The 18,267-nt window shown below is 38.9% G+C and overlaps 1 protein-coding gene across 9 annotated transcripts in view; it reads left to right on the top strand.

The window, feature by feature from the left end:
• The window catches only part of SUGCT (succinyl-CoA:glutarate-CoA transferase), a 660,405-nt gene that overhangs the window by 103,561 nt on the left and 538,577 nt on the right, over positions 1–18,267 (top strand). For 8 of the 9 annotated variants that reach the window (XR_011361904.1, XR_011361905.1, XM_069960337.1 and 5 more), the window contains exon 9: positions 12,950–13,045. The exons of the other annotated variant lie outside the window; for it this stretch is intronic. Coding sequence is in view for 6 of the 8 variants with exons in the window: in XM_069960337.1 (XP_069816438.1) it covers positions 12,950–13,045 (96 nt within the window). In the remaining 2 variants the exon portion in view is untranslated. The remainder of the gene's footprint in view (positions 1–12,949; positions 13,046–18,267) is intronic. 9 annotated transcript variants of the gene reach the window in all.

Raw genomic sequence — 18,267 nt, 5'->3', positions numbered from 1 at the left:
AAAATTTCACATAGTTATCTGGGGGCTGTTTTACAGTCATTTCTATAAGGCAGGATATTTTTGGCAGGAGGAGTTTGGTGATGTCATAAATAACGGATGTTTGATACTGATAATGGATTCAGTCTTTCCAGGTCCGTGAAAATTAATAAAGAATACTGACGTGTGAATTTTTTCATCCGTTTTCAAGGACCTGGAAATACTGTATCCATAACAACCAATTATTTTCTATGGTACTACTCATACATCTAGTAAATTTGCGGATCTACAATCCGTGATGAAAAAAATAGGAAATGTTGTAATACGGTCCGTGATTACGGAACAGACACCCCCATAGAAGTCTATGGAGAGTGCAAAATATTGGGAGAGTACATTTTAATCCGCAAAACCGTCCATATCACAGATCCATTTTTATGACATCACCAAGCTCCTCCTGCCAGAAATATATGGCCTGATAGAAATTACTGTAAAATGGCCCCCAGACAACCATGTGACCTTTTTTGGGTGGTTGGGACTGCTAATGACGTCATTTTTGCCATCCCCTCTTTTTTTCTTTACTACACCTTTTTTTGAGACTCCACAAAAAAAGGATAAAAATACTGAACACAATCCGGAAGCAAAATGGATGATTTTTTGCGGATTGCGGATGAAAAATAGAGGATCCAGATTTTCATCCTGGAAAAGATACTGACGTGCGAATGTAGCCTTAGGGGCATTCACATGTTCCATGATTGCAGTCCTTACATGAAAGCTCTGAAACAGTTTAAATCTTCGTGCTACTCTATTAACACAGCATGTCAGTACTGTAGCACAAAGATTTAAACAGTTTTGGATCTCCCAGCATTATTATCAATGGTGCTGGTCGCTCCAAATCCCATTCCGTAGCACATCCGTATTTACAGACCGTGCATGGAACATTTTAATGCCCCCTTAGATAGGAGAAGTTTGTATAACAAACTAAACATAAAAGTTTCACACATGTAATTGGAGACCAGCAAGCTTGACATCCATTGTGCTAAAACTATTTGAGGGTCTCATAACAAACTGTGTACATGTATATGTAGCATGTAATATATAGTATTATAAATGAAAGCCAGCATGGTTTTAGGGCAGAAGTTGTCAAACCAACCTATTTGTATTCATGAAGGTGAGTAGAAGCTTGGACAGTTGGCACCTGTAGACATATATTTGGGGATTATTCAGTCCAATATTTGCAATATTTTCCTGTGTTTCCTTTTTTTGCAATATTTTTTTTGTGTGAAATTTAACACAAAAACATTACAAGGCATTATAAGTTATTATTGGGGGTAGCAATGAACTGGCTAGGTTGAATAAACACCAGTCGGATAGAGAAAGATGGAAATTAGGTAAAATGGTACCATATAATAATGCACATAAAATATCACAGGTTTTTTAAGATTACAGATTGTATTACAGTATATGCCAAAAGCTCTATCCAAATTCAAGGGTTAAGGGATTGTGGTATTCCCTAAGTGTAATGCCCCTGAAGCAGATTTTCTTCATATGTGTATAAATGCCCAGTAGTAGATGAATAAAATTTGGATAACAACTATTATTATTTATAAAGCCAGATCTCATCCAGATGATTTGGTGGGCCTCAGGCCTGGTTGTTGGGATTTAAGAATTAATATGAATAAGGTGAAGAAGAGTTTTATTAATAAATTATAGAAGGGTTATTCATTTTTAATACCGTGCACGTGTAATTTGAATAAAAAATTCTTTAGTTTAGAACATCTGGTTAAACAGCATGCCACTTGAAAAGAGAAATTGATTGTTAATCTTTTTAAGGAAATAAGGGATCTGATTTCTTTCTTCATTCCTTTTTTCTCGAGGGGAGAGAGATATTTGGGGGGGGGGGGGGGGGGTCAGGGGGGGGGGGGTGGTGTTGGTGGATAAGGAGTAAAAAAGGAAAAATGAGTGGGAATATGAGGTTAATAAGCAGAACAGGGAAAGAAAGATGGTCTCATGGTGCAAAGTGCTAGATCACCACTTGTTTACTGAGCCTATTGCACAGCTTGATTTTCAGGCAGCAAAGACAGCACGAAGATCATTAGCAATGTCTATGCATCCCTTACTTCTCCACACTACCTGCAGCCTCCAATGGAACTTCAGAGATGGTCTCTGAAGTGACAGGCCGCTCAACCAATCACTGGATGCGGCAGTCCTGTCCCAGCCAGTGATTGACTGAGTGGCTTGTCACTTCAAAAACCATTTTGAAGCTGCATCAGTGGCTGTGGGAAGACGCATCGTGGAGTGTGGAGAGGTAATGTATGAACTTTATTATTTTCTTTACTTCGCCATTAGCTGTCATGCGCACATTGCTATAACATGCAGCGATGCATGCACGCCCAGCGGCCGATGATTTTAGGTCAGGACCTAAAGACAAGATTAGCTGATGATCATTTTCATCGGATAATCAGTGTCTTTATTATACGGAGCAATGATCTGCCAAATTGGCCTGATTTGGCAGATTATCACTCCATGTAATAGAACCCTTAAAAATGGGGAAGGTTTGGACATCCTAGCTCCCTGCGACAAGAAGATAGGGATAATATAGATTGGAAATTTGTGATTAAGGTTTTTTTCTTTTTGTACTGAAAATGTTTTATATATATACACTACCGTTCAAAAGTTTGGGGTCACATTGAAATGTCCTTATTTTTGAAAGAAAAGCACTGTACTTTTCAATGAAGATAACTTTAAACTAGTCCTAACTTTAAACAAATGCACTTTATACATTGCTAATGTGGTAAATGACTATTCTAGCTGCAAATGTCTGGTTTTTGGTGCAATATCTACATAGGTGTATAGAGCCCCATTTCCAGCAACTATCACTCCAGTGTTCTAATGGTACAATGTGTTTGCTCATTGGCTCAGAAGGCTAATTGATGATTAGAAAACCCTTGTGCAATCATGTTCACACATCTGAAAACAGTCTAGCTCGTTACAGAAGCTACAAAACTGACCTTCCTTTGAGCAGATTGTGTTTCTGGAGCATCACATTTGTGGGGTCAATTAAACGCTCCAAATGGCCAGAAAAAGAGAACTTTTTTGAAACTCAACAGTCTATTCTTGTTCTTAGAAATGAAGGCTATTCCATGTGAGAAATTGCTAAGAAATTGAAGATTTCCTACAACGGTGTGTACTACTCCTTTCAGAGGACAGCACAAACAGGCTCTAACCAGAGTAGAAAAAGAAGTGGGAGGCCGCGTTGCACAACCAAGCAAGAAGATAAGCACATTAGAGTCTCTAGTTTGAGAAACAGACGCCTCACAGGTCCCCAACTGGCATCTTCATTAAATAGTACTCGCAAAACACCAGTGTCAACATCTACAGTGAAGAGGCGGCTGCGGGATTTTGGACTTCAGGGCAGAGTGGCAAAGAAAAAGCCATATCTGAGACTGGCCAATAAAAGAAAAAGATTAAGATGGGCAAAAGAACACAGACATTGGACAAAGGAACACTGGAAAAAAGTGTTGTGGACGGATGAATCCAAGTTTAAGGTGTTTGGATCACAAAGAAGAACGTTTGTGAGACGCAGAACAAATGAAAAGATGCTGGAAGAATGCCTGACGCCATCTGTTAAGCATGGTGGAGGTAATGTGATGGTCTGGGGTTGCTTTGGTACTGGTAAGGTGGGAGATTTGTACAGGGTAAAAGGGATTCTGAATAAGGAAGGCTATCACTCAATTTTGCAATGCCATGCCATACCCAGTGGACAGAGCTTGATTGGAGCCAATTTCATCCTACAACAGGAGAATGACCCTAAACACACCTCCAAATTGTGCAAGAACTATTTACAGCAGAAGCAGGCAGCTGGTATTCTATCATAGGTAATGGAGTGGCCAGCGCAGTCACCAGATCTGAACCCCATTGAGCTGTTGTGGGAGCAGCTTGACCGTATGGTACGCCAGAAGTGCCCATCCAACCAATCCAACTTGTGGGAGCTGCTTCTAGAAGCGTGGGGTGTAATTTCTCCAGCTTACCTCAACAGATTAATAGCTAGAATGCCAAAGGTGTGCAATGCTGTAATTGCTGCAAAAGGAGGATTCTTTGACGAAAGCAAAGTTTGATGTAAAAACAATGTTATTTCAAATACAAATCATTATTTCTAACCTTGTCAATGTCTTGACTCTATTTTGTATTCATTTCACAACGTATAGTGGTGAATAAGTGTGACTTTTCGTGGAAAACACAAAATTGTTTGGGTGACCCCAAACTTTTGAACAATAGTCTATATGTATAAAAAAGTATATAGTGGCCCTCAAAAAATACTTTGAAAATACATTTAATTTAAAAACTCCTCAAAAGACAAGACTCCCTCCACCTGGAGAAAAAAAAAGATTCACTCTCCAGAGGCAACAATCCTTCTATACCATAAGATCTTTTACCCGTGGAACAGTCTACCCTAGGAGCTGGTCACAGCAAAAACAAAGTGTAGAATACTTTTACTAACGTTACCCATACCCCTCCAAACTTATTGTATGTTTTGCATATAGACTAAGCAGTCTCCTATAGATGTATACCCCAGAGATGAATGCAATTAATTTTAGATACAAAATTGCACAAAGGCAATAGCATATACAGTTCAAACAACCAGAATGCGGATCTACCCTTAGGGCCTTACAACTGTATGTTTTTTCTACAATGTAGACCATAAGTGAATACATGTGACTGGGGTATAACAAAGTCCTATGAAAACACTACAGAATTTTTATGAGGCAATTAAAATTAATTATATGAGTCAGTTCTAGTCACATCTTATAATAATTGTTTCTCAAATTGTTCTGTCTCGGATGAATGCTTATTTGCAAACACGCAACCTTGGAAATCATTCTTGTCATTGACTCTGTTTGCAAATAAAGTGGTTCCTTGGATTACGAGCATAATTTGTTCAGGGACCAAGCTTGTAATCCAAATCACTCTTAAACCAAAGCATTTTGTAGATACAGGATGGAGATTCAGATCCCCATAATGCAGTATTGTAGTACAACAGGTTAGAATAGAGAAGCAGGGCTGCTGTCAGATGTCTGTGTGATCACATGACAGCAATGGAGAAGAGGGTGTGTTCAGCATGGACCAATCAGGACTGACAGAGACTGTAGGGAGCATGAAGGAATGAGCAGGGCAGATGTGGGCACATAAATGCAGCACTCTCTGTCCGGGGAGAGAGGGGTTACAGCTATGGAGAGATTACCTCCACAGTCCTGTTCCCTGATGCAAGCCCCAGCCTGAAGTGGATATGCTATGATTTGGAAGGTGAGGGACACTTCCTGTGTCAGAGTACAGTGCTGTGGACCACGCTATGTAGACCATGCCACTCCCCCTCCCTCCCAGTACAGGGAGCTCTTAAACCAAGTCGCAATTTTGAAAAACTGTGAGCTCTTTAACCAAAACGCTCTTAAACCAAGTTACTCTCAAACCAAGGTACCACTGTAAATGTTTTTATTTACAGAGTGACAGCTTTTATGGATTACTCATACCAGTATTTTCAAGGTCTATGAGATTTGACTGATTACCCTCTGTAGAGTGGGAATTATTTGCAATGTAATAGCCATATGTAGTGACCATGAAAATAAATATTAATGAGTTTGGCACTGGCTTATTACAATTGTAGTTTTTTTTCACTACACACACACTCTCATATAGTTCTAGATCATTGCATCCCAAACTTATCCTTAGGGACCCCCAACTGGTCATGATTTGAGAATATCCCACAATAAGGACACTTCTAGCCTGATGCACTATCCATAATTATGTCACTTGTGAAAACCTAAGTGCATGCTGAAAGCATGACCTGTTAGGGGTCCTTGAAGGTTCGAAGTTGAGAAACCCTGCACTAGATTATTGTAGGGCTGCATAAATATTCTGATTGTTTAATGAAATTGCAGCCTTGGGGGATTTTCACAACCACATACCTTATAGTATTTTGCTCTCTAGTGTTATAGACTTGTTTTCAGGAGCTCATAATATTATTTTTTCACATTATTCATATCATTACAAAACACAAAGGAAAAGTGTTAACATTTAAGAAAACATGAAGCTCTTTTAATAAACATGGATTTAATTAAACAAAGGAAGGATACGAACATTTCCAAGAAATGTTCCTAAAGCCACAACAGAAGAGTATAAACCTTTTTCTGTAATTATACCCACATTTAAATTCCACTTCCTTCCATGGGCTGCTGTTGTCTCAGAAGACACCTATTAGATGCAGATCTAAAGGCATGCTGATTGTTTATATCATGCTAGGAAACATTCAGATGGTTTGTAAGCCCATGTGGTTTAGTACTTTAGGGCATTCCACTGCTCAAGTTGTTTCTATTTTATCTTAGCACCTTCAGTAGTGTAGATAACATGAACAAACATAATTTTTGTATATACAGTGGTGCCTTGGATTACGAGCATAATTCGTTCCATGACTTCACTTGTAATCCAAATCACAAAGCAAGATTTCCCATTCCCAAGAAATCATTGAAATGCAGACAATTGGTTCTACTGTCCAAAAATAATATTTTTTTTATTAATAACATGTAAAACAAATGGAACAAACATTTAGAAAAAGCTGAATGTTAAAAGTTACTGTACAGTATAGCAACCAGCAAGTACATAAACCTGAAAAAAACAGCAGCAGTTTGTAGATACAGGATGGGTCAGCAGATCCCCATAATGCATTAGTGTAGTACAACATGATACAATAGAAAAGCAAAGCTGCTGTCAGAGGTCTGTGTGGTCACATGGAGAAAGGGTGTGTGTTCAGCATGGACCAATCAGGGAGTAAGAATCACAGAGCTGTGCAGGAGGAAAGTGATAGAAACTTCTCTATACAGCAGTGTAAATGGCTGAGTGTAAGTGCAGGCACTTTATAGCTGCAGTGTGTATAACTGAGTGGAAGTGTAGGCACATTATAGCAGGGAGCCTGCAGGGATCATGAAGGAATGAGCAGGGCATATATGGGCACATAAATGCAGCACCCCTGATGCAAGCCCCAGCCTGAAGTGTATCTGCCACTTTGGAAAGTGAGGGAGACTTCCTGGGTCAGAATACAGTGCTGCAGCCCACACTTTGCAGACCATGGCCCTCCCCCACTCCCCATCCCACCAGTACAGGGAGTTCTTAAACCAAAGCAAGTCTAAATCTGCAGCATGTGTAAATGAGTAGATGATACAACTAGTGATGATCGAACAGTATAATGTTCGAGTCGAACCTCGAATAGTAGTGGTGTTCGATTTTGAGGTTCAACTCGAACCCTATTAAAGTCAATGGGAGATGTGTAGGTTAAATTTTTATACCTATACAGGTGAGGAGAAACTGGAATTACCATCCAGAAGAATAAACTGGATACATGGAACAACTAAGTGAAGAAAATTTGGCTCTATGAGTGACAGGAAAAAAATTAAGAGAGTAATTACTAATACTTCATTCCTTTCAATGGATAACTGAGGTAGCAGAGTTAAGATAGTGACGCAGCAGAGTTTAGGTAGTGAGGTAGTGACATAGCAGAGTTGAGGCATCAGTGACGTAGCAGAGTTGAGGTAGTGACATATTAGAGTTGAGGTAGTAAGGTAGTGACGTAGCAGAGTTGAGGTGGCAGTGACGCCAGTTGTAGGTCACTCAGCTTTCCTAGCATGTTGTATAGTAGTCAGTATAATGGAGCTCACTCAGCTTTCCTAGCATGTTGTATAATAGTATAATGCAGATCACCCAGCTTTCCCAGCATCTTGTATAATGGTGGTCACCCAGCTTTCCTAGCATCCTCTATAGTAGTCAGTATAATGGAGGTCACCCAGCTTTCCTAGCATCCTGTATAGTAGTCAGTATAATGGAGGTCACCCAGCTTTCCTAGAATCTTGTATAGTCAGTATATTGGCGGTCACCCAGATTTCCCAGCATCTTCTATAGCAGTAAGTACTGTATAATTGAGGTTACCCAGCTTTCCCGGGATCTTGTGTAGCAGTAAGTACTGTATAATGGAAGTTACCCATTATAATAAAAAAATAATTATCTTGAATTTAGTTTGTACTCCTTTTGCATTTATTTTTTGCATTGATCATTATTCTCTGTATTCAGTTTTGCATTTATTTTTACACTGAGTTATTTTGTTTTCTTTGACCTCTGAACAACACCATTATTATTTGATAACAACTAATGGTTTGCAGTTCCTTTCTTGATACAACTTTTCTGAGCCCATGACCTAAGTAGAGCATAGACATCTGCTATATTACATCCATGATATTTTTTATGCTCCTTTACAGGTAGGCTCTTTTATTTTTATATTTTTCTCATTTTTCATATATGTATATGTGTGTGTGTGTGTGTATGTATGTATATATATATATATTTTTTTTTTTTTTTTTTGCATGTATTCATTTGTGTGTATGGCCCTCCCATGTTGGGAGGTAGAATCACGTCATGTGATGTTATTGCCTACAGGTGACCCCCTGTGAATTTCTTGTATTTAAAAGTCAGTCTTTGCACAATTGTCTCATATGCTGTGATCAAGGCTCAGAGCGAACCGAAACGCGTCTAATATCTTCATGGAACTTGCACTTTTTTGTATGTAACGATTTTATGAAACCTTTACAATAAATACCTGATTTTATTGGACTGCTGGAATACGTTTTTGTTTATCTATATTGCTGTCTATGGAGAGAGAATTGATATCTAATTGAGTCTAAGTTTGTCCCTTAGTCCTTGAGCTTGTCCCTAAGTCCCTGAGCATGCTTAACACCCCACTAAATAACTACTGTAAGCTAAATAACAGCATGCAAGCAGACAGACAGACAGAGAGCAGTCTGTGCAGCACAGTGAGTGAGCAGAAAATGGCGCCCAGAACACATCACAGTGAGTTTTATATGGGGTGGTCATGTGATTTAAGGAGCCAATGAGACCCCTACACCTCAGCAATGACGTTTCTGACACTTCTATATGCTCTGCACTGATTGGCTGGCAAAAAGGCATTCAAACGCTAACTCGAACACTAACTCGAACGAACAGTAAAATGTTCGACTTGAACTTAACTTTTCTCAAACAGTTCGATCAACACTAGTTACAACCAATAAAAGTGGGCATTTTAGTGATTTAAGCACATGTATTAATTAAAGGGGACCTGCTGGAGCCCCTTATACTTGTACCTTAACATTTGTAAAATGTGCCTAAAGCCTAGAGAGTTTATTTCCTACACTGTTTCCTACACACTTTGTTTTAGCATTTTTTTAGCATCTTTTCATATGTTATGTAGATGTTTCATCTGAACCCAAGCCCTCTGCATTTGAATACTGGAGGCTGAAGAAGTTGGATGCAGCCCTAGGGAGCCCAGAGAAACATGGATACAGCCTATGGGCACGTTCACACACTGTATTTTCACATTAAACAACATCCGTTGTTTAATGACAGCGATCGATCAAGTTACAGCGTATAGAACCATGGCCATAGTGTATACCACCTGTATACACTGCAGCCATGGTTTTTATGTGGCTGCACAAAATAATTTTCAAGCCTATTTTGTGCGGCCGTTATTCAGTGTACAGCGGCCATACAAGAAAGCCTGTGCTAATAGTGTAAAGTATAGCTCCTGGCCATATTTTACATTGTGGTCTATGGCAGATTGGAGTGTGGGCACACGCGAATGTGCCTGCATTCCAATACAAATAAAGTGATGTTCATTCAACCAGGTGACCGAGGTCATCTCAGATATTGGCTGTTGCTTATCCTGCCAGGTCAAACAATGGCCAATGTTCATACAAAGTTCATGGCCCATGGCTGCATCCATGTTTTCTAGGCTGCCTCCAACTTCTTTAGCCATCGGTAATGAAATTAGCAGAACGGTTTGATTTTTTCTAACAGTCGGTATTTGAGATTAAGGTGGAGAGACCTTATGGGATTGGTTACATCAATGCTTATTACTTTAATTGTTTTGTTGGTACATTAGATCGAGGGTGGGTGCAATGCAACACTGGAAGTAATCTTGGTAGAGAAGTCTGCATCACAATTTAAAAAAGGGAGGACCAATAAACAAACAAAATGGTGTAAGGGTACAAACCCACTTGACCTATTTGCTGCGTGAATCAGTCTTAAAAATAAGCAGGCAAAACGCAGGTTGGCTTTATACGATTGTTCTGCATTAAAATACGCAATTGCGTATTTTTGAAGCGTGAAGCTTGTTGTTAGCAAAGCATCAGTTGTTAACAACCTGTGTTAAAAAACGCATGTAGCTTCACGCTTCAAAAATACGCAATTGCGTATTTTAATGCAGAACAATCGTATAAAGCCAACCTGCGTTTTGCCTGCTTATTTTTAAGACTGATTCACGCAGCAAATACGTCAAGTGGGTTTGTACCCTAAGTGTAATATTGTAGGTTTGTTTGTTTATGGTACTATGCATTACTACAATTGTATGAATGCATGCTAACCTTGTGGAAAAATATGTGTATATTTGATGTGGAAGGAACACGCAGGTGCTTATGAAATTCAAACAGAAAGATGCAGCAGCACTCTCTAGGCACTAAGAAAAATGCAAACAGTTCAAAAATGTTTAATCATAACCTGGTGAATGTTACTGTGAGTTGTCTTACACATTAAAGGGGTTGTCTAGCGAAATCTTTTTTTCTTTCAAATCAACTGGTGTCAGGAACTGTCCAGATCAGTAGCAAATCCCCATAGAAAACCTCTCCTGCTTAGGACAGTTCCTGTCTCGTCCAGAGATGTCAGCAGAGAACACTGTGTCTGAATGTAAATAAAACAACATTTCCTGCAGGACATATAGCAGCTTATAAGTATGCGAAGACTTTAAAAAGAAATAAAATACAAATCTAGATAACTTTCTGACACCAGTTGATTTGGAGAGAGAAAAAAAAAACATTTAGCTGGACAACCCCTTTAAGGTCACATTGTATGATCCCCTCCGCCACAACAAGGGTCACTCAGTGAGATATTTTTATGTTAACATTATATCAGTAAAAAAGCACACACATTGCTCTCTTGGGCCTAAGCTTATAATACCGTAGTTAGAAGCCGTCTTCAAAAACTTTTTTTTTTTTTTTTTTACAAATGACAGGGAGTGAAGTCTCTACCCCCTAAATGTACTTTATTTCTTGGTATACTTATTCAGTTTGTGATGTAAAGCCTACTGAATTTCAGACTGTCAAAATACTGGGAATTTTCCTTAACCAAAAATCAATTTCGCTTATAATAAATGACTGTTCCATACAATGATAATTACAATGAAAAAGGCTATAGATGGTTTTATAAATTTCCAGACTCAGCATGCGCTATAAACTGGATACTCATTGATCTGATGCGTAACATTTTAAATCACTGACTCAACATGTTATGTATGTTAGTATATTGCATTAATTTACCTTTAGTGTGCCTTCTGGTATTTATTTAGAAACCTATGTCTGTTTTTGCTGTCTGACCACTTGACATTTCCTGTTTAATTTCCCTATCAGACATTAGCTAATTCAGGCCAAAAATAAGACAGACTGCTCATCCTTTCGTATTTATGCAGAATCCATGCAATATAAATTGTTGAAATTAAGACATCATCTGTTATCATCATGGGAAGTTTTTGGTTTGTCACTTTGCTGCTCTCAGGCTGTTATTTATTATTGTTACTCACCTCACTAATTCCAGCAATGCTCACTTCAAAGCAATAACAGCTTAAGCCACAAGGTGCATCCAGTTGCTAGACCGTTGTAGCTCTCCTCTGCTCCGGAGCTGGTGACTTATTTAAAAAGGACTCCAGGTTTTATTTCTTAAGGCCCTATTCCACCAACAGATCTGACAACAGATTATCTGCCAAAGATTTGAATCCAAACCCAGGAGTGGATTTGAAAAGAGGAGAAATCCAGTCTTTCCTTTATGACCTGTTCTCTGATTATAGTCTGTTCCTGGGTTTGGCTTCAAATCTTTGGCAGATAATCTGTCGTCAGATCTGTTGGTGGAATAGGGCCTTTAGCTGAAAATCGAGGGGGGGTTCTAAACAAACAAACAAACAAACACTATACTGCATAAGTAGCCTGAAAACCACTTTTATAGCAACAAATGTGTCCTGGCTACCTTTTCCTTTATTATTGACTCTGTTCCATACTTCAAACCCTGCCCTGACCATAGCCTTGTTTCTAGATGCACTTCTGTCTTGCCCTTTGTTTTTGTCTTCTGCTTGCTGTTGTTCCACTGCTCATACTGACGCCAGTCTTTTCTTGTGACTACATTTCCATCTCATCTTTTGACTTGCTTCCTCTTGACTGTTTTCCACTGACAGTTAGTTAGTGACTTCACTACAATTGAATTGCATTCAATTTGACTTATTAACTTAAGTATATCCGCTCCATACATCCCTGACCTTTTCTTGTGATACTTCCCCTGATGTATTCACTTACACATTTTGCTCTCCTCTTATCTATTCCGATCCATCCACTGTACTTTGTAACTCACTACCCAAATCACTTCTGTCTCTCATCTACCCTTTAAGTTAGGGATACGCAAAGACTTTACCAACTTTATAGGTTGCGTGGCCAATGATTGCCATGCTGCATTACAGCTCATGTAGGTGAATAGGTTTGCATTGCAGTTGCAGGAACGCCATTCCTGATAGTCATGGTTATGGCCAATTGTGAGTCACAATGCAATCCCCATACCTAGTTACAAGGTGCCGGAGATCTGCGATTAAAGAGTGACATTATGAAATTCCCACCACATCGAGACTATCAGGCACTGCGTCGGAGAGCCGTGTGCAGCAGCAATTAGGTGCGTACTGGGGCCAATTCACACTCCACCAGTAACGTGACCAAGGAAAGTATGAAGCAGCTAAGTTGCCTGGATAGCATAGCTTGGTCTTATAAGATATATGTATGTATATGTGTATACTTACAGTGTAGTTTGTTCTAAGCTGTCAACAGCTGTTTTTTTTTTTTTTGTTGCTTCGCAGGTTGCTTGCTTGACTCATATAGCTGCAAACTTTCTTAATGGAGGGATTGAAGCAAAACGTTGGGGGACAGCACATGGAAGTATTGTGCCGTACCAGGTAAGAATCTAAATTCTTAAAATGTTGAAGTCTAGCGTAATACTTTATGTGCTTTAAAGGGTACAACCAGAAATTCATTAATGAATGGTATCAGCATTTACAGCATTTTTAAAAGGGTTATCCAGCATTAGAAAAAAATGGCCATTTTCTCCAGTTTGGGTGGGGTTCTACAACTCCATTGAAGTTTTTTTTTTTTTGCAGAAATCAATAGTACAAGCGATTTAAAAGAAACTCTCTAATAGGTTTTATTAGGCAAAGAAGCCTCTTTCTGTACTCAAAAAGCAGTTTCCGCGCCTCCCAACCCTTACTTCTTATCTGTTCATTATCAGCCATATCCGTCTTCATTATAGAGAAGCAAGTGAAGAAGGGTTCTGCTGTGTCCATTATATCTTATGGAGGGAGGAGGGGCAAAGGAAGATGAGTGAGCAGGAAGAAGAGACATGAAGGTCAGCTGTTTGTAGACTGTCTGGGCATCTAAAACGCTGGATTCAGAGGTCAGAAAGGTCGGTGCTTATCTAGGAACTTGCTGTGAGAAAATTGCAGGGTGTTGTGCTGTGCAGGACTGTTATTTCTCTCCTCTGTGCTCACTCACTCCTCTGAACCCCTCCCCTCTCCATAGACCATAATGGACAAAGAAATCCTGCTTCTTTTCAAGTGAGGGGGGAGCTAGGAAAACAACAGCTTTTTGAATACAGAAGTAAACACTTATGCTAAATAAAACCTATTACAGAGTTTCTTAAAATCGCTTGTACTATTGATATTTATTGATTTCTGAAAAATTACTTTTAAATGACAGTCACGCTTTAATGCATTTTGGCAACAAGTAGAAATCAGAAGTCTCCAAGCCCAGGCAGCTCTTGATGGGTTTTTGATGCTATTTTGCAGTGAATTGTGGGATTGCCGCAAAATAGGTAAATTTTTGCAACAATTTTGACAGACTTGCATCAAAACTTTTGCTATTTTACTGCGATTTTGCAATCTGTGGCAAAACTGCATCATTAACGCAAAGTAAACACATCCCTACCATACTTCGAAGTGTTGGCCTTCCAGGCTCATTGATTCCATGCCTCTAACCGTACCTTATTTCTAAATGTCTAAGCATTTGAAAACTGCTCCTGTTATTTAGTTTGGAAGCCTCACCTTGTCTGGACATGTAAAAGTTATTTCTGGTATTGTGACTTGTTGCTCAGAAATATGTCGTAGATCATTAATGGGGAGTGATGCAAATTTTATCAAATTCCTCTTCAAGGAACCCTGATGAAGATTAACCATACCTTTACAACGCAGGTGTCATGAAAAAAACCTTTTGACATGTCATCAGGCATGTCAGAAGTTATTGATCACAGCAGGTCTTAATGCTGAGATCTGTTGTAATTTAATCTTTGAGGCTACATTGTTGGAGTTGGTGATCAGTAACTTTTGAACCTTGAACAGTACCAGAATTGCTGTTCACCCTGTGTGTCCAAAAAGTGAATTAAAAGGCATTTGTACCTGAAAAAAAACAATGAAATGGTGAGTTTATTACATAAAAAATAAGTGGCCACATTAGTCCAAAAGCTAATAAACAAGAAACAACTTCTGTCTGGTGGCAGAATGCTTTTTAAAGAGATATTACGTTTAAACTTAACTTTTCATATGTTGCTGCCAATGAGAGTGACAACTAATAACTATTCCATACTTATTATCTATTCAGTCTCCTTCCCCTAGTTCTGATCCTGCTGCTTTGTGCTGAAGACAAAGAAATCTGTGTATGTGTGTGTGTGCTGCTCTCTCTGTCTGCCCCTCCTCCCCCTTCCCTTCCCAGGTGGTTCATGTAAAGTCATTGGCCAGCTATCTGAAACTTTGTAGCAACTCTGTAATGCCAGGAGGGTTAATCATAGTGAATTAATGGGCTAAGGTACTTGTTTACAGAATGGTGGGGGTAATAAGAGGTTCAGAGCAGAGACAGAGATTTTTTTTTCTTCAGCATAAGGCAGCAGGATTGTAACTGGGGGAAGGAAATTGAATAAAGCGTGGAATAGATGGTTAGTCTCACCATGAGCAGTAGCAAGTTATGATTGAGCAGGATACTCCTTTAATTTTAAAATATTTTACTGTGCAAAAGTAGTACAACATGAAAATATGTATATAAATAATTATTGTACTGACTTACAGAACAATGTCATTTATACAACTTGAAGAATGCTATATAAATGGAATGTCAATTATTATGAAATTGTTGACAATTTGTTTTTCTCTGTATTAACCCCAATGGTTTTTCCAGGCTTATATTCTCGTCCTCAGTTAGGGTGTAGTGTTGCAGCTCACCTCCATTGAAGTTAGTGGAGCTGGATTGTAATACCACACAGAGGACAGGGGTGGTGCTTTTTTTGAAAGAAAGTAGCTGTGGATAACCCCTTTTAAAAAAAAATATATATATTTTTTATTTGTTTTCCACAATAAACAAGAACAGACAATTATCAGTACAACATCCCCCCCCCTCCGGAGCCCCTAATACCCTCCTTCCCCCTCATCAGGTGGATAACCCCTTTAAAAACACAACTCTTTCCATACATTCATAGGTACATAAAAGAGTGGATAAAATAAAGAAAAAAAAGTGGCTGCATCCTTAAGACCAAATAGGCCATATCCTTATGGGGTTAAGCAGCTAGTAACCAAACACAGAATTGACAAGCTTCACATCCCATCCAAAACAAAAAAGCCATGTGACTTTTAACATAAGCTTTCCAATATGTCTGTTGCACATCCGTTCGCTCAACACGAGGTATGACGCTTTGAATCCTGCAGGAGCATCATTTGCGGTTTGGACCTTTTATTTGGCTTGATAAACCACACTGCTCAGTAGACGTGCTTTTAAAACATTCCAGCCTATGCCTTTGAGTACTTTCTTTAGTTCATGTGTTTTCAGTGTAGAGCACATTTAAAGAAAAACATCTGCCATTTATTGGCCTGTGCATACATTATACTTGCTGATGGCACAACGTGTTTTAAGTGTTCCATTTGCAAACATACTTTTCAACCTTTTATCACTAGTTTAACCCAGATGAAGAATAAATAATCAAAAAGAGAGGTTCTGTTTTTGTACATTCATTTTAGTAGGAAATTAGCACCAAATTACAGCTGACATGTGGGATCCTTTAACGTGGCAAGTGGCTTATTACAGCTCAGAGGAGTGGCCTCTTTAGCCTGAAATGTTCAAATCTGTATTTTCCTACTAGCTTACTTGCACAGATGTCTGCTGTTTGGTAAGCAATAATGTAAATGAGCTTGAACATCTGTATCTTGGTGCATGACAAATGTTAGACCACAGTCACACCAAAGCTTTGCACAATGATTTTAGTATTAAATTAGACTGCAAAAACACTAAATTATGTGATTAAAGCTTCCTTTTCACAAAGAACTTTCTCTTCACAATGTAGAATATATTTATATTCAATTAACCCAGGACTGAACTCCTTAAATGCACTGATGTTTAAACATTCCTTGCCATGAAATACACCATTAAAATGCTCAGGTGCATAGAACGTTATTATTGCAATTATTTTATAGTGTGCTTTTTGTCTCTGGCAGTTTTACCTATTGAGGTCCATTGTTCTTCATGCAGGTTTTTGTGATTTATGGCAGAAGTGGGGCTCCACCCACAGCACCAGTCAGTGTAAAATACAATTTGAATGATAAAAAACATTTGCTACGAATATTTATAAATAAAGTTTGCCAGTTTTCAAAAACATCTGCACATATTTGGAATTGTAGGTTTCCAATTGCCCTGGAATCAGTTCTTTCTGTGGGGAAATGTGTGAATGACTTCATATACACGCTATACATAATCTGCTTATAAATGAAGAGAGTGGGTGTTAAAGGGGTAGTGCGGCGGTAAAAAATTATTCACAGAATAACACACATTACAAAGTTATACACTTGTCCCGTGTTCCACCACCCCCACCCGTGTACCCGGAAGTGTAGTGCATTATACATACCTGATCCGTGCTGACACGCGTCCGCCATCTTGTGCCAAACATCATCTTCGGCCGGCCGGCCCGAACACCTTCGATCTTCCCGAGTGCCGGCCGCGTCATCAGCTGCTCAGCCGCGATTGGCTGAGCATAACTGTGCTCGGCCAATCGCGGCTCAGCAGCTGATGACTCGGCCGTTCACAGACATAACATACATTACAAAGTTGTATAACTTTGTAATGTGTGTTATTCTGTGAATATTTTTTTACTGCCGCACTACCCCTTTAAAACAGGGGTCTATCAGCTCTGTGTTGACCTCCTGTTTTGTGGAATCTTACATAACGGTAATGACATGTAGGCATGCTATGAGCAGTTTATGGTGTGAGAACTATTTGCAGACTGAAGATCAATGTAAACCATAGTATATATCTCATTGTTGTATCTGGACAGCCATATCAATATTACTGTGGTAATTCATTAAAGATTCACTTCTATTAGCCAGAGATGCACTTATTTCAACCAAATGCACTTATTTCATTCAAATGAGCAACATGCTTGTTTTCTTCACGGATTACTCACTAAGTTGTGTTCGAGTTCCATGTTAAAATATATTCACTAAAAAATAATACAAACCTTTTTGCATCCATAAATGCTTCTTTCCACATTTTTTGACCCTTAAAGTGCCTTTTTTACATCATTGAATGAAGCAAAAGTAGTTCTTTGCAGCTCACCGCAGGTGCGTGACCAGTGGATTTCTCCCTCCTCACTGACCATACAATCCAGTAACACGTGTTCCTTCATTTTCCCTCCATTAAAATATTCAAGGCAGATACAAACAATAAAGCACAAAACCTGACGTGTTTCTGGCCGTTAGCCCTTAATCATAGTGTGTATGATGACATAGAGGTAACATAAACAGGAGAATCCCCACATAACTCCTCCCACCTGTTTATCATAAATAGACATAGATTTAAAGGGGTAGTGCGGCGCTAAACAATTATTCACTAAATAACACACATTACAAAGTTATACAACTTGTATGTTATGTATGTTATGTTAGTGAATGGCCCCAATTCCCCGTGTTTCCCCCCACCCAAGTTGTATAACTTTGTAATGTGTGTTATTTAGTGAATAACTGTTTAGCGCTGCACTACCCCTTTAAACAACCAGTACATAATTTACTACACTAAAAAAGTTATACAAAAACAGTAAACAGTTTATAAAATACAAAATCATTCCCGACTGAGCAGTTTTTGCTTCCTATCTCCA

This window comes from Dendropsophus ebraccatus, chromosome 2 (genome assembly GCF_027789765.1).
Source record: "Dendropsophus ebraccatus isolate aDenEbr1 chromosome 2, aDenEbr1.pat, whole genome shotgun sequence".
Taxonomy (NCBI): domain Eukaryota; kingdom Metazoa; phylum Chordata; class Amphibia; order Anura; family Hylidae; genus Dendropsophus; species Dendropsophus ebraccatus.
This window is presented reverse-complemented; position numbering and strand designations above follow the sequence as displayed.